This window comes from Neolamprologus multifasciatus, chromosome 1 (assembly GCF_963576455.1).
Source record: "Neolamprologus multifasciatus chromosome 1, fNeoMul1.2, whole genome shotgun sequence".
Classification (NCBI taxonomy): domain Eukaryota; kingdom Metazoa; phylum Chordata; class Actinopteri; order Cichliformes; family Cichlidae; genus Neolamprologus; species Neolamprologus multifasciatus.
The window spans coordinates 27621911-27642759 of record NC_140439.1 but is presented as its reverse complement, the minus strand read 5'-3'; the positions used below and the strand labels follow the sequence as shown (position 1 = coordinate 27642759).

The 20849-nt window shown below is 37.3% G+C and overlaps 2 protein-coding genes across 2 annotated transcripts; one reads left to right on the top strand and one right to left on the bottom strand.

Annotated features, from left to right (window-relative positions):
• The first annotated feature begins 1439 nt into the window (after nt 1-1439).
• LOC146525902 (tetraspanin-3-like) lies at nt 1440-6863 on the top strand. The gene is made up of 7 exons (XM_085159842.1): nt 1440-1620; nt 2946-3137; nt 4154-4228; nt 4599-4700; nt 4869-5021; nt 5137-5220; nt 5730-6863. Exons 1-7 carry the CDS (start codon nt 1558-1560, stop codon nt 5820-5822), a joined length of 762 nt encoding a protein of 253 aa, XP_085015968.1. The 5' UTR covers nt 1440-1557; the 3' UTR covers nt 5823-6863.
• Nucleotides 6408-18645, bottom strand: LOC146525901 (proline-serine-threonine phosphatase-interacting protein 1-like). The gene is made up of 15 exons (XM_085159829.1): nt 18343-18645; nt 17687-17787; nt 16985-17059; nt 16152-16186; nt 15954-16060; nt 15428-15490; nt 15099-15191; nt 14679-14724; nt 14407-14486; nt 13722-13820; nt 12944-13040; nt 12633-12729; nt 11074-11162; nt 9646-9761; nt 6408-9488 (listed from the first exon to the last, which is right to left on the bottom strand). Exons 1-15 carry the CDS (start codon nt 18373-18375, stop codon nt 9357-9359), a joined length of 1263 nt encoding a protein of 420 aa, XP_085015955.1. The 5' UTR covers nt 18376-18645; the 3' UTR covers nt 6408-9356.
• Between the last annotated feature and the right edge of the window lie 2204 nt (nt 18646-20849).

Here is a 20849-nt window from a genome sequence, read left to right as displayed (position 1 = left end):
CACATCGTAACCAGTTCTGACAATTTCAGGTCCTTGTGTAGATTATTCAAGGAAACAGTGCAGGGTATCTAAAAGCGTTTTTTCTCATTCCGTTCTGACACTAGAGATAAACATTTGTAAACTATTATGAGAGGATAGAGCATACTGGCAGCAGGTTTTACACATAAAAACAGACAAATAAGAAGGAAAGAGCCCAAGCTGAGATTTATATATGAAAAAACAACCAAAGGGAAGTCTGAGGACAGACTCAGCATCAGCACACACAATTTCATCAACCAGTAATAAAATGTAAAGCACAATGGTAGATGTTATCTAACCTCTTTAGGTACAGATGCTAGGCCAGGTGCATTCATAACGAGATCATCATAATCCAATAAAAATTCCTCACCTGGAGGAATTTATTTATTTGTATAAAATAAACTTAATTTTCAATTTCAGTTCCGTTTGCACACAAGCTTTTCAACACAAGTTTTAAAGGACAGATTCTGGTCTATAATGATGCCTAAATACTAGTTGTGACCATTTCAGTTTGGCCCACTTAAGTGTTTTTGATTTTAGGAAGTTTCAGTGTGTTTGCTATTGTCTAAGCTGTATATTTAAGAGATTAAAAACAGCAAAATACCAAATGTTAATCTGTTCACACTTGAGTTTTGTAATATAATCTGATAGGTCAAAATAAAAAACAAGGCATTCAGTCTCAGTTCATGTTAGGTAGTTTCATTGTATATTGGTGTTAACATGCTTTAAAAAAAGACTCCCAAAGTTTTCAGTCATTAATGAGTTAAGTGATAAGGTAAGTTCTGGTATCATAGACATGAGATTAAGCCAAATAAAGTATAGTTTAAAGACAGGGTTGAGCTTGACACCATGAAGCTACTTTACTTTGCTAGCTTTGTTAACAAACTCAAAGGACATAGATAAGGAAAAACTGTTTAATGAGTGCAGTCATCAAGATAATAAGACATTAAATAAAATTAAAAAATACATACATGCATTAGTCTATTCATGCCAGTTTATGTTTCTCATAAACCTCCTGCCTACAATATTGGAATGCTGCAGTAAAATAGGAGTAGCACAGCTGGTAGTTGGCATGAGGGAAGCTTGCAGCTGTGGAGAGCAGCATGTAGGGAGAAGAAAGAAACACCCCACATGCAAATTCTAAATATCAAACTTGTTGAGTTACTTCTAAAAGACTGTTCAAGCTCACTTTAACTCTGGTGCTGTGTCAGAACTTTATAAAATAGATGCTGTTTCAAATAACACCGCATGATAGATTTACGGACTCACAGATCATTAGCTCAAATGTAGTACAATGTTGTAGACAAACGTCCCAGCATTACCCCCAGTTTGTTTGTTTTGAATGGTGACGTCACCAGAGCACGTGACTGAGCAGCGCTTCCTTGCGGCTATTTTATTGGTCAAACCTAGAAGAATCTGCACAGTGGGGCAGGACGAAGCCATTTTATTATTTTAACAGTCAAGGTGCAGGTGCATCAGTATTTAATTTTTTAAATATACATATATACGAAGTCTTTCCATTTAAGCTCTCTCGATACGATGGGCCAGTGTGGGATTACGTCATCTAAAACCGTCTTGGTTTTCCTCAATCTAATATTTTGGGTAAGGAAACGGCAGATGCTTGAACAATGTGCAGCATCCCAGTAAGGCCAATGATGGAGACTGTTAGCAAACTGCGCCAGAGATGCACTGCAGTTAGGCGATAAAACAGATGCATTATGTGGCGGTAATTATGTGTACAGACTCTCTCTGACGTTAGTGTTCACTGTAAGATGCACGGACGTTAACTGGAAACCCATTTGACTGGTTAGGAGTAGCTGTAGCTGTAGCGTGTGCTTTAGCTGCCGCCCACAACTTATAGCTATGACGTTATGCAGCAGCAGCTGAGTTAACCTCCAGCGCTGTTTGAGCTGCATCATGCTAGTATATTAAAAGAACAGCAGAGCTAAATTAAAGCATGTATAGATGAGCAAAATTCAAAATACACGATCAAGCAGGATGACTGAATAATATAGAGACGTGAGGCCCAGTCCACACGGCTTATGCGTGCTTTGTCTGTGAGCCTGAATTACCATTATTCATGTGAAGCTATGATGTCGTTATAGCACATGTGGGTGATTGAAATGTCATGTTTTTGTGTCCAAGTTCATGATTTCTATTTAAAATCATTTATTAAATGAATTACTTGTAGGTTTTTATTTGATAAATAAATAATATGTGAATATATTCTGAGTTTATTCAAAAAATATATATGATTTACAATGTTTTCGTGTTGGTAAACATGCCTATATTTGTGTGCGAGTATAAAAGCAGCATAAGGAATATTTATATATTGGATATCATGTTGTAGATCTTATATATAATGTTGTATTTGTAGCATTTTGAAAAAATGTTTTGAGTTTGTAAGGCTGCTATCTTGTCCAGGACTCTCTTGTAAATTTCTGGTTAAATAAAATTCGTGAAAAAAGAGAAGACTAAGAACACTTTTAAAGCTGGGGTTTAAATTATTATACATTCAAAATCTGATATAACAATAATTTTAAAGCTGTTCAGCTCATTAAAATGATTGTTTAATGGTTTGCATGTTCTCAAATGTCAGGGTGGTGCAACCATACAAAAACTATAGTTTAATTATGAAATCAAAAAACGAATAATAGGGGAGAAGTGTATGCTTTTGCTACCAAATAAAAACGTTAACACAGACGATTAAGTAAAAGCCTGTCTGAATTGAAAATAATTACAAAAGTTGCAAAGATGGCTTAAGTCAGGTGGTGCAACTGCAAGAAGTGTCAGTTAAATTCTTTTAGGCCGAAAATGTATTATTAAATGATTTGCACTCACATAAATTGAAGCATTGAAAAAGCAGGTTATGTCTCTTTATGCTTTTACATCTGAGTCTTCTGATTTTTCCCTGTTTCTCTCTGCAGGCTGCAGCTGGAATTTTATGCTACATAGGAGCTTATGTGTTTATCACATATGATGACTATGACCACTTCTTTGAAGACGTGTACACGTTGATTCCAGCTGTTGTAATCATAGCTGTCGGAACTCTTCTCTTCATCATCGGTTTGATTGGCTGCTGCGCAACAATACGTGAAAGCTCCTGTGGCTTGGCAACGGTGAGTATGCCAAAAAAAAAAGTGGTTTTATGCCTATAGTAGGAAACTGTAGGAAACACGTTAAGAAGTGCCAAGGAAGGTTGGTGATATATTTCAAGAAAATTTGCAATATCGATATTTCTGATGATAAAGTAAAAAATACTGAATGGTGTTTTTCATGCTTGCAGTTTGCAGGCAGCACCATTAATATTGTAAGTAAGGGAAGGGCATTTTCACAATATTGGCACTAAAACCTCATTTCTACCTGGGATGCTGTATATTGGTTTGAGCTTCTTAACTAGCATTTTAAAGCCCTTCCTTTCGACCATCACTAATTTACATCCACTATTTTCTTTTCCTTTCATGTTGAGCATAACTTGCAAATGCTGCGATTGGGGAGTCGTTTGTTTACATTTCAGTCAGACATCAGCAGCTGCTAGTATCTCATAGCCTTTATATTACCTTCATAGCCTGGTTGTGTTTTTGCTTCAAGTGCTGAAAGAAGTTTATGTCTTTAGTGAGAACAGTTTGTTGCACATTTTGCGAACTTTTTTTTTGTTAAAAGTTGGTGAAGAAACTCCCTTTTTAAGTTACTACTGGGGGATGCTGACACCCGACTCTTGCTGGGAATGTACATACATGGCTTTGCTAAAGCAATAATAATGCAATATGGGTTTTAATGGGAATTTAATGAATTAAATTGCAGAATTGAAGAAAATACTTAAAATGCGGTAAAAATGCAGGGAGGGATTTTAAAAATAAAATCTCAATAATTTGACATTTTCACTTGTTTTGGCAATTTTGATTGATAAAACCTCACATTGCATTGAAACTACATTAGAAAAGACACTTTTTATAAATGGGGACAATTATTATTAGTATTATTATTATTAATTACTAATGCATTCAGTGGCCAACTGCCTAATGATTTAAGAGTTTTAATATAGGCTTTAAGACACAGAGAAAATGTCTTATGTTCAATATTTTCTTTAATTTTAGATCAATTTTAACATCAGCTTTCTGTCTCTGTTTTTCAGTTTGCTGCCATACTCCTGCTGGTATTTGTAACGGAGTGTGTGGTGGTGGTGCTCGGCTACATATACAGAGCAAAGGTAAACACTGTTTTGCTGGTCGCGTTCTTTTCTGTTAAAGGCGACAATGAAATGCTGCTGCTAAATCTTAATTTGTCTCCTGTTTCAGGATAATCCACTGTGGCAACCCCTTGTGAACAAGGGAGTTTTTATGTAATTTACAAATAAATGGTTTATTACTGTGTGTAAAACAGCTCCTTCTGCTGTGATGAATAAATGTAATTAATTTAGCCGCTCTCATTTATCCTTAATCTGTTTGGGTTAAAGTGCTTCTATAATTAGTTTTTTGACAATGTTATAAGACTAAGTCAGCAAATTACTTTGAGTGAGCAATGAGTGGTGAATAGTGACAGTTGTGTTATTTTTTGTTTTGTTTTCTTTGTTTTTATAGGTAGAAGATGAGGTGAATCACTCCATTCAAAAAGTTTACAATGAATACAGCGGCACCAACACTGATGCTCCTAGCCGGGCGATTGATTATGTGCAGAGGCAGGTGAGAAAAAAACTTCTATTGTGACAAATGATTTTGTCATCTAAAACTGGAAAAAGTGTGTGCGTGCAGTTTTTAATTACGTTACTTTTTATGCTTTCCTGGTAGTCATATATTAGATGATGAATTTTAAAATTGTAATTAAACATTTTCATTCACTGTTTGTCCTAGCTTCACTGCTGTGGCATTCACAACTACTCTGACTGGAAGAACACCCACTGGTTTAAAGAATCCAAGAACAACAGCGTCCCCGTCAGTTGCTGTCAGCCCAACATCAGCAACTGTACAGGCACGCTCACTCGACCAGCAGATCTTTACCAAGAGGTACACACCACTAGTTTGGCGTCTGTAATTAAATCGTTTGCAGAGACTGTAAGTATTTTCCAGCACGTTACAAGTGTGTTTAAAGCTGGAAAACTTTTTTATTTTTTGTCTTTAGGGATGTGAAGCTCTTGTTGTGAAGAAATTAAAGGAGATTATGATGTATGTCATATGGGCTGCGTTGACTTTTGCATCTATACAGGTAAGGAATATAAGCTGCAAACACAATGGTCTTAAAATGTTGACACCTGTATTTTGTCTTGCAGATAGTTATAGTGCGATTTTACATATTTATATGCCGCGTCATCACTCAGCTAAAGCATATAAACAGAACTATATTTAAAGAGTCTTGCAATAGACTCAGGTGAGTAGGGTGTATTATTGAAACTGTAGTTGTCTTGGTAACAAGTGAACTGAAAGTAGCTCTGACCTAATTGAGACAAAGTAAATGTGGTCAAAGCATCTATGTTTAACAAAGCATCTATGCTGTGGTTGTTGTCAGCATAACATCCAACTTTACAGCCAGAGTGCATATAGTGATAAATACAAGTATAGTTCTTATACATTACAGAGTATGTTCTATAGTGTGTCCCAATATTCCTGTTAAAATTTTAAACTGTTGAGTTGTGCTGTTTAATTAAATTTACATGGAGGTTGCTGAAGGGAAAAAATTGACTTCACAGTTTCGATCCCTGTGCTGTCTGCCTGCAGATGCTGGGCATGCTCTGTGCTTGCGTGGTGCTGTGCAGGAGGAGCCACGACCCAGCGTATGAGCTGCTGGTCACAACCAACAGCTATGCATGAAGAATGCAGCCGGCCAACAAAACACTAAGAAAATCAACAGGAGCGTCACAGGACATGTTCACACTAGTTATCAGCTATAGTTATATAAGCTCAAGCACACCTTGCACAATTCATGATAAAGTAGCGAACACTGACGTTTTGGGTGGGGGCTTCAAGGGAAAACCATTTATTTATTGACATGCTTTCCAAGTTCCTGTTACTTTTAAATGTTTATCCTTTTGTTACAAATACTGAAAGATTTACAAAAGCCAAAGTTGTATATGGCTAATTGATTTCTGATTATTGATGTGCAATTTTTTTTCTTTAAATTGTGGCTGCATAAAATTTGTGTATATGCCCAATAAGGATGACGAGAAGCTTAAATGTGAAAATAAGACTGGTCGTGTTGTATGAAAGCTTTTTCTTGGCGTGCTATTTTGCACCATGGCTGGAACTCTGGAGATATTTAGTGGTTGTCCAATTGCATAAGCTGTGTTAAAAATAACATGTACTCCGTTACCAAGGCCTTGGTTTGACCAGACAAATCTTTTTAGCATAGTGCAGATCTGATGTTTTAATCTTAGCTGTTCCATGAATGCAGTCTAGTTTTTAAGATTTGCAGAATAAGAATAATGAATGTTTTTTTTTTTTTTAGGTGTTGGAGCAGCATCTCATTCTCAAAGCCATGTTTGGTGAAAGAGTTGTTTATGTTCACAAATATTCCGATTGTAAATTTCCAAATCAGGCTTCACTAACAAGGCATTGCTAAGATATAAATTGTGAATTAACTATTTGGTCTCCAGTGCCATCAGTAGGGGTATTATCAGTGTTACCTAAAGATTTATATATGTAGATTTAATCTGTTACAGTCACACATTTACTAGTTTAGTTTGATTTGTTAAGTATAAACCTGATTTTTAAAAAAATACACATTCTTTGTACCTTGTAGTGAAAGTGTGTACCCTTTTAATATTTTTAAGCTGTTAAGTTGATCCCATATTTAGCTAGTTCCACTGAAAAATATGAGCGATAAAAGGAGACAAATAAACTCATACACCTCAACTGGATTCTTTTAATTTTTTATTCACGTGATAGTAAATATGCTACCAAAAAAAACCAAACCGACACGAAGTACTTAAGCAATATCATATGGCTATATCATCAGGCGTATGGAAATATATTAAACATGTTTAAATGTGCCGTCACTTGACAAGCATAAAAATAGTTTATTCTAGTAGTTTGTTCATCTGTATGTGCTACTTCTGTAGCCGATGGTCTGTGGAAGGTTTACAGAAAAGCTTTTATGTACAGCAGATATAAATGATGATTACTACAGTCATATGAAAAGGAACGTTTTTGCAGGATTTTATGCAGTCCTGTGAAAAACACATTACACAGTTATGTCTTCTATGGGAATTAAGTGGGTAATTATCAGCCTGGTGCTGCTAATCAAATGCAACTGATCATCAGCAAGTGTGACCACCTCTGTAAAAGAAGTTTTGGCAGATTACTAATTTGGACCATTTAGTTTTGCTATGTTAACGCTACAAGACCACATCTACTTCCCAGTAGTAGATTCCCCAGCAATTTCACCCAAAGTCTGACCATGCAATACTCAGAGAAATTACAAAAGGCCAAGAGCTACATTCCTCATTTAGGGTGTTATATCTAAGTATCTGACAGTACAATTCCTGAACGAGTATGGCTTGTTTGGAAGAATTGTAGGGAGAAGATGGAATAATAGTTTAGGTTTGCAAAGTTGTATTTGAGCAAACCAAAAGACCTCCAGAACAAGACCAAAGAGAGATGCCTAGTCATAATGCAAAGGGAGACATTTATTGGAAGCCAACTGCGCATCAGCGTAAACACCCCATACCACTGTTAAGCTTGGTTTTGGAGGGCTGATAATTTGGGCTCATTTTGCAGCCATTGTATTTCAAAGAACACCAGAGTCAAGAGTGAGGCCATCTGTCGGACAGCAAAATCTTGGCCAAAACTGGGCTATGCAATAGGGTAATGATCCCAAACACATAAGCAAGATGGCTGAAATAGAAAATATGTTGCAAAGTCCAGACCTCAACATGACTGAAATGCTGTAGCCGGACCTTAAGAGAGCTGTGTGTGAGCAACAGTGTCAACAACAGCGTGAGAAACGGATGAAGCATGAAAACGATTACTTCATGGTATTGCTCCTAAAGGTGATTCTACAAGGTAGTGAATCATAATTTGTACTCAGTTGTTAAGGACAGCATAGAGTTCTATGAAAACCTTCCTTTTCACATAACTAGAAATCCAGCCCTCTATTTTCACCAGCTCACATGTGCACCAAATAAATGGATGATTTAAAAGACTATGTCATAGTTTAGTCAGGAACTGCATTTCTAAACAAAGAAGGATTGACAGCCAGAAGCATATACATTTCCGCTCTATATATGTGGCTGCTTAATGCTGTTAAACTTAGCAGCCACTGGTGGTTTACACATGGTACTCATTCTGTTTTCTTGTCATTCATCTTATCACAAGTCATTTAAGTTCAAATTTTAATGAAAAAAGTATGTGATGTTACAGTGCTTAGAATGTACTGGTGCAGTACTAGTTTGCTACTATTAGTAACATACAGATTCATGTTGAAAACATGGTAACTTGACTGAATGAAGGGAATTTTTAAATTCTTCATTGGTTTTCTAAATTCTAAATTTTCTAGATGGCTAACCATTCTTTGGTCATATATTACAAGTATAGGAACTAAAGATGAGATAAACAGTATAGCTATACTGATTATCCAAACCAGTTTAAACAATGAGGCTGATATAAGCTGGTGAATGCATTTCCTTTAACTTGCATTAATTGCTTAGGTAGTCTACTGCTTACTAAATTATCCTTTTTAATTCAGGTTTTTGGTTAGTTTTTCATGTTAGCCAGTATTGTAAGAGCACTTGGGAAAAAAAGCCTGGCAAAAATGTGTGTGTTTGTAGGCTGTATTGTGTGTAGCATGTGTTCGCTTTGGTGTGTGTCTTTGCAAGCGTGCAAGTTTTTAAGCATATGAGACATCTGTTTTGATGTGTTGACATTCTTTGTGTCTACTTTCTTGCATTTGCAACTGTTGTTCTGTGTATACCACGCATGTTGTGGGGGCACAATTGTGTTTGCACAATCACAGTGTGTTTGTCCCCCAAAACCAGTCATTCTGGGGGCAAAAATCAGATACCAATAACATAAATTATTGCATTTTATGATAAAACTCATTGTAAGGCAGGGGTTCTCAAAGTTGTTTTTTTTTGCATGCTCTATATCATAAGCTATAAACCCCCCACCCCCCACAGTATTTAATTTGATTAATTATATTAACGATAAAAAATGATGCACATAGCATTTTACTTAAATAAAGTTGCATATTATCAGTGAAATAGCCCGCCCACATTTTGTGAACCACTGTTTTAAGGTAAAGGGGCAGGCAAGTAAGAATTGGATTTACGGTTCTTTTTCATGAAATTACTATAAATAAATTGAATTTCTCCTGAGATATAAAGAAAATTACTGTATTTGCATACATGTTTAAATTTGGCCTAGATAGTTTCCTGGCACCAGTCCACTAAACCCATTCCTCTCCACCATCCACCACCCATTTTGTTCTTGGTCCAGCACTCGAACTACATCTCCTCGGCTCACAGATAGCTCATCTTCTTCCTGATCAGTCGATGTAAAGAAAGCACATCTTAATTACAGGCAAATATCCCTTAAATACAGTACCGCTAATATCGTCTACTTTCTTCTTTTCTTTCTTGATCATCTTGCTCAATGTTCACTTTCTTGCTGTACGTTTTAAAATAATCATGCAAATCACCTTTGCAGTGTATTGATAAAGCACAACATAGAAGATTTCATCAGGTGGACCTGTGGACAGTGGCACTTCTTGGTGAATGCATGGAAGGGGTGCATATCCGTCATCTGAAAGCTGAACTAAAGCAGAATTAAATGTCAGAAATTGCAAACACAAAATATAAAAATAAATTAATTAATTAATTTATTAATCTGTTATGTATTTTAACCTCCTGGGACCTGGCGTCCACATATGTGGACATCACATTTTAGGTTGTTTAGACCAATATACTAAATTTTGCTCTACAAGGGCCTGATATCCACATACGAGGATATTAAACTGCCACTGTTCTATTGAAATTGTAAACAAATATCCTCATATGTGGCTCTAATTTTTCTCAGAAACAAAAATCAGGTTAAAAAAAAAAAAAAAATCTGGTAATTCTTTGTTTTTACATTCATCGGGTCCAAATGGTAAATGGCCTGTATTTATATAGCGCTTTACATATCCAGTCATCCACACACTGGTGATGGCAAGCTACATTGTAGCCACAGCCACCCTGGGGCGCACTGACAGAGGCGAGGCTGCCAGACACTGGCGCCACCGGGCCCTCTGACCACCACCAGTAAGCAACAGGTGAAGTGTCTTGCCCAAGGACACAACGACCGAGACTGTCCAAGCCGGGGCTCGAACCGGCAACCTTTCCGATTACAAGGCGAACTCCCAACTCTTGAGCCACGATCGCCCCACAAATATCAAAGAGAAACTAAAAATGCATGCCATGAAAGAGTTCGGGTCTTAGGAGGTTACCAATGTGACCAACAAAAGTACAACAAAGAGTTCCAAAGTGCAGCTTTGGCAAAGGTAGCCACCCATATCCACCCACAGAGTCCAACTTTAAATAGCACAAAAAGTGCCAACAAATTCACGCAACTATGTGTTTGACCCATGACTACATATAATACTTTTTCTAGCCCCATGTTTTATAATTGCAGAGTGTTTCGTGTGCAGTATGTTCGTAAATGACAACAGCCATTGTGTATGAATGCGTGAAAGGACACATTTCTACCGTTTCTTTCATTAAGAGACCAACAGGGCCTGTGATGTGTTACTGTTCAAAACCAACAGTCTATACAGTTTTACACATTTGGCACATACATGACTCATAGGAGAAGAGATTGGCCTCTCATCAAGTCCACTATAGCAAATTTAAAGTTCTTTCTTACTTTTGAAGTGTACTTTCTTGATATAATATTAGAATATCATTTTTATCTCTGATTCATATAGTGAAATGTTTCAAATTAATTGACTGCTCTAGCCTCCAATATATGAATAGAAAGACCAACTCTCTATATATGCAATTCATAAAATATAACAGAACCAACAAAATATTGAAGATTTAGGTCTTTCCTACAGTTTAACAATAACTGAGTGAGCGGTTGCAGTACTTACATTCTCCAATGGATGACAGTGTAGATCGTGGGCTGAGTGGACTGTCCATGCCAATGTTCAGAGAACTTCCAAGCAGGGGATCGGAACACCTTTAGATCAAGAGAGATATTTAAGATACAAATGTTTACTTTTGTGAATTCACCGAGCAAAGATCCAAATTTCTAACATTAAAAAATAACAACAAACGATGAAGATAAAGATGATGATTAACAAAGAGAATATTTTCAGGACATGGTTTGTGTTTAGTTTGCAGAGTACAAAGTATATTATATACATTATATGAACTAAAGTATATTATATAGTATATTATATACACTATAGTATAGTATATAGTATGTTATAAACACTGTTGAAGCAGGTCTCCTCTGGAATTATTAAGTAAGTAAGTAAAATGTATTTATATAGCGCTTTTTAAAACAGGAAGTTATTCCAAAGTACTTCACATTGGAATAAAAGCATATCAATTGAAACAGTAAAACGCAGTATAATAGCACATCCAATAAAACAGTTTGCTACACATGAATATTACCTAAATGCCTGTCTAAACAGATGTGTTTTGAGCTTTGTTTTAAAAGTAGCTAAAGGGTTGATGTTGCGTAGCGGGGGAGGTAAACTGTTCCACAATATTGGAGCCAAGGTTTGAAAAACGCGATCCCCTTTGTTTTCAAATGGAATGGTTAGACCACTATCAGTTTTAAGACCACTATCAGTGAATCTAAGGATCCGGTTTGGAGAGTAGGGTTGCAGAAGCTCAGTGATATAAGTGGGGGCCTCACCTGGATTTCTTTTTCCCATTTTAATTCTGCCTAGCCCTGCAAACCCGAACACAAGTGTGGAAAGATCGGCTCTCCAAAAACGGCATGCGCCTGAACATCAAGAAGACTGAATACCTTGAATGCGGCCCCCAGACCAACAGTACCATCACTATTGACGGCGAGCCGCTGACTAAAGTTGCCCAATTCAAGTACCTCGGGTCCCTTGTCACCTCGGACTGCGAAATTCTACCAGACGCTAGACTCCGTGTCAACGCAGCATGGATGAAGTGGCGTCAGGTCAGTGGAATCTTATCCGACAAGTGCCAATCTATCTTAAGGCGAAAGTTTATAAGACGATTGTGCGCCCAATGGCACTCTACGGGTCAGAGTGCTGGCCAGCGATGACCAAGCACGAGCACACCATGGAGATGAAGATGCTGAGGTGGCCTTTGAGTCTCACATGACTAGACCGAGCGAGGAACGAAGATGTCAGGAAACGATGGGGAGTGACACCGATCACGGACAAGATGTGAGAGGCGAGGTTCCGATGGTACGGCCATGTTGCCCGTAGCAATAAGAACTCCATCGCAAAGACAGCCCAGCAATTAGATCTAGGTGGCAACAGGCCACGAGGAAGACCAAAAAAGTGCTGGATGGACCGAATCAAAAATGACATGAAGGCTGCGAATGTTACATCAGAAGACGCCCTGGGTAGGGAGAATTGGAGGAAGGCATGCAAAACATCGGACCCTGCATCGCGGGATATGAACTGCTAGGAAGAAGAAGATTTTAATTCTGTCTCACCTCTTTGAGGGATCTTCTCCTCCTCCTGCAAAATGAGCTTGGCCATTGTTGTCCCTGACTGTCCCCGTCTTGTAATAGCTTTCAAACACTATGGGCTCTGCAAGAAGAAAAGAGAACCTGCTCATTTGAGAAATGAGGCCAAGTGATACTTTTTGCCTGTCTGTCAATTGAAAGAGAAAGTCAAGAAGCTGAGCTGCACTCTTTATATCCTGTTATTTTGTAGTGGAACTTTTCTCACTTCAACTTTGTACATATAAGTGAAGGAAACAAAACAACCATCTTTCCAGTAAATACAAATTGTGAAAGCTCACCTGGTGGCTTCAATCCGGTGCCTTTCATTTCTATGAAAGAGTTGTTGTCTTTGGTAATGTCACACTGTTCCAGAAATTTCCTCACCTCCTCGTAAGACTGGTTTTAAAAAGGAGGAATTCAGTACATTTTATATTACTATTATATTACTTTCACTTTTCATTTAGGTTTATGCATAATTGATAGTTAATTAGGTTTATGAAAAGATCCCAATTTGGGTTTATATGCAATCAACCAATGCTGCTCACCAGCTCTTACAAAATCTTAGGTTCGTAAATCCTGGAAGACACTTTTTCTGTCTGCCAGTTATTTATATTTAGAATGGTTAAGAAAGTGGCAAGTACGGAGCCCATAAAACTATTGGCCAAGTGATTGTAATAACTTTCAAGAAGAAGTCAAGGCTACATGAGCCCACTAACATGCTTCAAGTCGCAATCCATTAGTTTATCCAGTAGCAGGCCATAGCGGTGGTCTGACATTCAACTTAAGCACACTTAAGATTTGAAAATTAAGGCCTCATTGAACTAAAATGTGATCAGAAGAACGTCAAAGAGTGAAAACTGCACTATTATTACAATTCTGGTTGATAAATTCTCATTAAAAGAACATTTTAAAATCAGTTTTTTTGTAACACTCATTTTGTTTTTTAAGAAAACTTTTTTAAGGTTTATCCAGCAAGATAATGTACTTATACTTGATTTAAGAATAGAAATTTGTATTTTTATTCTTCTTGACATTTTTATTCTGTTTATATATTAAATAAAGGGAAAACTACCTCACCTCATCATCTTTGACACATTGCATGGAGAAATGATTGCAGTGGTCCCAGAGAGCACACCTGAGCATGCTGATGCGATTTCCCTCCAACTGTTGGAACACCTATAATTTTCAAATGAATTCTGTGTTATTACCAACAATGTATTATTGTACTATGTACTATTACAAGATTTGCCATGATACTGGGTTGCCCATTTCACGTTTCGGAGAGGCAAAATGGGCACAGTGAACCTGTGTGTTTGTTACGCATTTTGAAATGATACCCTGTTGGGTAATGATCAACTCAGTATCACAGCAAAACGTGATATTTACCGTGACATAGGGTTGAATTGCCTTAACATAGTTTCTTTTTTCTCTTCTTACTTATAGGGGTGCCACCAAGAGGTGCCGGATGTGTGTGTGTGTGTGTGTGTGTCCACTAGTGACAGCAAAGTCAACACAAAGAAGCTGTCGTTTGAAAAAAAAAGCAGAACTTTTGTGTGATTAAGTGTGTTTCTGCATGGTTGTATGTTTTTCCATTTGTGGCTCTCTCAGTGCAAGATGAAATGTACTTCCGCAAATGGTCGCTGCCAGGAAGGTTTTCACAGTTATAGGGGTTGTGGTGTGAAGCTATTTCTGTGGTTAAAAGCCATTATTTTGAATAGAGACATGATTAGAAAGCAGTTAACGAGAAAATATTCTGCAGTACCTCGCATGTACTTTTGTGTGTCCCCTCCCAGTCTTGGCGAACAGCTTCTAGTTGAACAATGTTGTTAAAATACACCTTCTCTGTGAGAATAGAGCATAGTTAATAGTTACAGTTAACAAATGAAACACTGGTAAAGAACACAAATATAACCACCGCACTGTTTTCCACTCTCTTAATTTATTTTTCCTTGAAATATTCTCAAAAAAAAAGTGGACAATGAATGCAATATACTAAAAATGCATGCAAGTTAAAAATAAAATGTGAAGGCATACCAGCATCATTGGCCGCCTGCCTGCATTGCTTTATCTTGTGACGTACCTGTGAATGAAATTGGTGCACAGGAAGCCACGTTCAGTGAGTTATGTAACCATTTTAACACCAGTCAGAGAGACTGATATATAAATAGGTTGTATAGGGAATGGTCTTGAAAGAGATAAAAGAAGAAAAGAAAACATCTCACACCAGCACACAAACACACTTTAGTTCCGCCTTGCAAACTGTTGCACAACTGCAGAAAAGTCCCATCATGAAGACTGCACCGCTGACAGCTGGAAACTTGTAGTTCATAAATAGAACTGCCAGTGGGCATTTGCACATTTTGTGGTGCATTTCTCAAGGAATCTGAAAGTTTGTATTTTGTTGCTTATAAAAACATTTGTCTTTTAGCGAGGTAGCTTATGCACTTATTTTACCTTTTCAGGGTTTTTGGACGTAGCATTTGTTTTCTCAGCCCCCTGTTCTGCCTCATCGGCCTCCTTGCACTTCACCTCATAGTTCTTCTTAGACTAAGAAAAAGAGAAACAAAAATTATTAGTTCTATTTCCGACAAAGCAACAGGAAGAACACTTTTTGTAAGTGATGCAAATTTTTTTAAATGTTTTTTAAAATCTGACTTGTATTTTTTGTGCTTGCTCGAACATAAATTGAAAAACTTTTATGTGGTTAAGTTTTCATGTTTCTTTCTAAATCACGCTGATTCCATGTGTTAGTGATAAATGATAGCAGTGGAAGTGTCTCCTACCTCCATGGTCTTCTTGAAGAATGAAACTTTTTTCTTTTGAACCTTCTCCATGATGCTTTCAAACTAAAGATAAAAGGTTGAAATTACTTCCATATGTTGCTTCAATGCAAACCTGATACTTGCAGTTATTGTTCATTGATGAATAAAAGACCTGGATCTTTACTGTTAATGTGATAAAAGTCTTGATGTCACTTTGATAAAGACTGAATTAGTCTTTACTCAAGTCTTGAATCGTTTGATTTTTGAAACTATAGGTTTCCCCTTATCAGCTGCTATCACAACATTGCACTCAGTGTCTGTAAAGTGATTTAAATAGTTGCAGGATTAAGTCAATGCTTACGTAACACAGTGTTTCCCAAACAGGAAACAGCCATTAAACAGTTACAATATTAGTCTAATGACTTGTGCAATACTAAAAGTAATAAAGAATCATATTATCCTCAGAGTATTCACACCTTAACCATTTGGGGGGGGGGGGAGGGGGGGGTGTAAGTCAGTTGTTAAGCAACACACATTTCCCAAATACCTTCTTCCTCTGCTCTTTCTGACGTTCTCTGAAACTCTCAATTTTTTTCACCTCCTCTTTCAATATATCAGATAGTTGGATGTGAAAGTTTCCAATGTTCTCAATTTCTGCAACAAAAAACATTGAAATGGCACAGTGAACCATTTGACATACAAACACATATATATGGGTGTAACTTTCCACAGCACATGGACTTACGAGTTTTTAGTTGCTCAAATGATGCCCTCAAAGTGCTGGAAAAACAACACACATTCATAATCAAAATTATTCACCATGCCTGCACTTTGTGTTTCTTTCGCAAAGAGGCAGATTAACATTTTTAAAGCAAAATTTTAAGCAAAATAGCAGCTGAGTACAATTTCATTGCTAGAACTTTGCACTGTGTTTTATTGTTTAACCAGCTGCCAACACCGTGAGGACACCCAAACCTTAACATGCAGACTTTGTGCCCTAGTTTTTTTTTGTTTGTTTTTTTGTTTTTTTTAAAGAAGAAAAGAAAAGAAAAAAGAAAAAATCTATTTGGTTTTACTGCACTTAGATGATTCTTTTATTGGAGGCTCATTGTTTCCTTTTTCTGGCTCTTAGAACATATTGAGTTCAGTACAGATGTCTGAGATAGCAGGGAACAGGAAACTGACAAGTTATGACCTACTGTACACTGAGCGAGGGGCTTACCACACACACACACATGCACACACACACACACACACACACACACACACACACACACACACACACACACACACACACACACACACACATGCACACACACATACTTACACTTTAGTCTCTTTTTTTCTGTCTCACTTTCTGTATCATGCACAAATGTGTTTCCTCTTAAAGAATGTGACGATGATGTGCCTGACTGTAGTTTTATATGTAGTCTTCCTGGTCAGTGCCAGTCACCCTTAACATGTCCATCCCTTATCAAAACCCTTCCAAATAAAAGTTTTTGTCCAAATTGCTATATTTATGTACTAGTTGGGCAGTCTATACAATACATAATGCTGACCTCAAAGCAAGTTTTTCACCTTATCTCTATGTGTCCTCCAGCTTTGCGAGCAATAGTCACCAGTTCCTTTCCATACTTTTCCTCTGCCAGTGCCCTGTGGGGTATAAATAGGCAGACAAATCATTAGAACCCAGAATGTATATTTTAGTATTTATTTGTAAAACTGAATTAGCTTATATAAAGTCTGTTATAACAGTCTAACATTTGCCTTGACATGCATATACCAACATTTTTACTTGAAATCTTGTTGCTACTTAAACTCTTGTTGCTCTTTTAGCTAAAGGATCACTGACTTTATGTTACGTCATTCTATTCAGGCCATAACATCACAAAGATGATTTTGGTGACATCTTAAGGTTTATCTTGAATTACTTGTCATTATCAATTAATATACACAAATGAGTGCTAATGCAGAATATTTTGATATTTCAAGACACAGAATTAAAAAAGGAAATAGCTAAATTCTCACATCTTGTGACTTAAATGAGTCATGGGCCTGCTATCTTTCATACATGACTAACCACATGTGGTGTTTAATGAGTGAAATGACAACTAGATAGCTATTTTTTTTTTCTTAATGTTATGATCAAGCTGGAAGTTGATTCCATGTATGAAGTCATGTAAAGTAAAGGTCATGGAAAAAGAAGCGCAGCTATGATTAAAATCACAGAACCCATGATTTTAAGTTTATTTTGATTGCACAAATACAAGCTGATCCAACCTCATCTTCAATAGCTCTTCCATATCTTTGCACATTTGCCTTCCATCTCGTAACCTTTGGGTCACGGCTTCATACCCAGCGTGGCAAGTGAAGTCAGACCCCTGCATTGACGAAACACAAAAAACGAAAACTGCTGCAATAAACAGCATTTCTGAAAAAGGTATTGCAACATGTTCTTGACTCGTTTTGTGGTAAAATGCAGAACTAGCACTTGTGTACTGCAAAGATATTTGTATGTGGCATGGCAGCGTAGAGTTAATACACCAACCAACCCTCTAGATCGCTACAGGTGCACGCAGTGGTGATTCAACACGTTACAGTGTCTTTACATGTATGATGTTCATGATTGTGCATACTAAGTATTTTTTTAAGTTGTAAAGCTTACCTTAACCCCCCCACCCCCACTCCCACCCCATACTGCTGTGTGTCTATACTAGTATAAACTATAATCACTTGTGGTTTACCTGATTTGGCAAATTTTAACTTACAGATAACAGTTAGGGTTTAAAATATATAATGTTCTAACAAGCGATAGCTGACTGTAACGTGGTGTTTCTCGGGTTCCTAAAACAGTCTGTTCAACATAATTAATACATACTATAGTTTAGAAACTATAACAAAGCAAGTAGACAACAATACCACAAAAATATACTTACCCAGAAAGCATCCTTAAACATCAAAGGAGCCATTGTATTTTTTTACTTCCTTGAACTAAGCACAACTCTTAGTGCCGACCTTACTTACAGGACATTTCTCCAAATTTAAAAGCTTACCAACAACCTTGTATGGCTGAAACGTCAGTGAGTCATTTTGAATGAGGAAGAGCTTTTGTCCCGTGATGTCACTGACCACAGACAGCTCAGCCCATTTGTGAAACGGCAACTCTTTCACTTTATGTTTGGTCTAACGGTTGTGTCAGAGCACAGCAGTTACATGTGCCTTGCTAGGTAAAGGTGTCAGTATGTCTTTGTATTGTTATGCATTGTTATGTGTTATGTGTTATATGTTGCATTGCTGATGTAATCCACACGTACACAGAGACAGGCAATATGTTTAAGTGCCACATACTGTAACCAAAAGTTGATGGTTTACTTGTTGCAAGTAGCATTAGTGGTAAATCATAATTGTCTTATTTTAATTATGTTGCAGTGACATTTTATCAGTATTTTAAGACATTAATATTATACAATTAAATGTGCTTTGAGGTGGTGTTAGACTACTTTGCTTCTCTCTTTTCTTCCTTACATCATCTACCCTGTTGTTTTACAAGATGACATTATGAAGTGCTGCAAAATTATAGAATATTATTTTTAATAACATGTCATCATCAGCATATTAACCTTCTGTCTTTAGAGCTCCAGAAACTGTTGTTGCCATGTACATTCCAGAGATTACCACAAGAGGGAGCCAAAAATCTTTGTAAAACATCAAGGCTTGTAATATTATACTGACTAAATATAAGAAGTCTACTTTATGGGAATCAAACCCACCTGAATCAACAGTTCCTAAATCTGTATGGGATGTCTGACATAAAATCCCAAATCTCTCAACCCAGTTGAGATGAATACAAATCTGTGCCTCGGGCATCTCTAAGGGAAGCCACAGAGACACGTGAATGAACACATAGAAGGTTAATATTGATTTTCAAAGTGAGAAGAAGGACAGACTGTGGCGTCTCTCACCAGTTGCTCAGTGAGATGTGTGAAAATCTTTGACTCTCTCACGAAGCTGGAAAATCATTTTGTCACACACTGAACAACATGCTAAAGGGACTGTACAAATCAATACATCTAACTCAGAATAATGGGGCTTTATTTATTTTATTGTTTTTATTTGCATTGCATATGCATTTTTTCTATAATTACTCTTTTTTTCTTTATACAATTATTGTTCTTTTTTAAATAGGTTATTTAGTCTATGATGCATTAAAATCCCATCAACTCACTGAGTAACAGTTAATCAGTGTTTGTTATTTCTCAAAGTAATTTCTGGTACTCCTTCAGATTTGAAATGGTGGAATATCAGATACTAATACTGACATAGATTATGAACGAAAAAGCATCCAATAAATTGACATAAAATAGTAGGAAATTACGTCAGTATTTACAATAACTTTTTTTTTTTCATCAGTTCCCAACCACAGAAAATTTGTATTCAGGAAATGCTGTTTTGGTTTTCATTCTGATGATTTACCAAATGCTTCAGATTAAAGCTAGCTATCAGTAGAGTGGCCATTGCTAGGTTCAAGAGGAGAATAATAATTCAGTTTTCCCACTTGGAAAGCCAAAACACCTACCAGTTAGAGCGAAAATAATTCTTCCAGGCCAAAGCTTACAAGTTTTCACATCATGATGTCTGAGTCCATCATGGTTGGCCTTCGTTGTGACCCCGTTTGAGGCCTCAAATGGAGGGACAAGCCCTGGGAATCAGCTGTGCTTCCAGGGGCTGAACACAAGCCCACACACACACACACACACACACACACACACACACACACACACACACACACACACACACACACACACACACACACACACACACTTCCTACCCTTCTCTCACATGTTTTCTCTCTCTCCCTCACACTCTCCGGAGTGGCAGTTATTGAACTGTGACAAACGAGCCGTGTCAGACCAGCCCCCCTACCTGGGGGATTGGCTAAATGACCTTTCCATTACCCAACCACTGCTGTATTCCCCCTCCACAGATAGAGTTACACACATAGCCACACAGCCCATTTGCCAAGACCAGTGTCACCAGCGCTACCATGAACCATTACATCCTACCGCGCATTCTACACAAAATTAATTTTTTGTATCAAATTTCAGTACATTTTTATTTTTTGATTTTCTAGATCAATTCTGCAACAAGACTTGCAATAATTTTATATTGATTTTGTGTGTCTATTTCACACTTAATAGTGGCCCAAACTGTGTGCACGGGCTGAGAGTGATGTCAGAAACTGCTTCTGCCTGGTTGCTTGGATTTGGACATATATGTAAGTTATCTGCGGTTCTCTCTGTGCATTTTAGCCTCTCACAGGCAGAGTGGTGTGTGACTTAACGGGTTTTCACACATTCTCTATCCTCCATCTTGTTAATCCCCGGCTGACCATTGGCACCAGCCCTAAATCTCACCAGATACAGAACAGGTATAGTGAACAAAA

Excerpts from the sequence above, each read along its gene's own strand:
- LOC146525902 (XM_085159842.1), top strand. The coding sequence starts at position 1,558 with ATGGGCCAGTGTGGGATTACGTCATCTAAAACCGTCTTGGTTTTCCTC. Across the intron at positions 4,229-4,598 it reads GCTACATATACAGAGCAAAG|GTAGAAGATGAGGTGAATCA; the intron begins GTAAACACTGTT and ends TTGTTTTTATAG. Across the intron at positions 5,221-5,729 it reads TGACTTTTGCATCTATACAG|ATGCTGGGCATGCTCTGTGC; the intron begins GTAAGGAATATA and ends GTCTGCCTGCAG.
- LOC146525901 (XM_085159829.1), bottom strand. The coding sequence starts at position 18,375 with ATGGCTCCTTTGATGTTTAAGGATGCTTTCTGG. Across the intron at positions 14,725-15,098 it reads CGTCCAAAAACCCTGAAAAG|GTACGTCACAAGATAAAGCA; the intron begins GTAAAATAAGTG and ends TTTCATTCACAG. Across the intron at positions 13,821-14,406 it reads CACACAAAAGTACATGCGAG|GTGTTCCAACAGTTGGAGGG; the intron begins GTACTGCAGAAT and ends TGAAAATTATAG.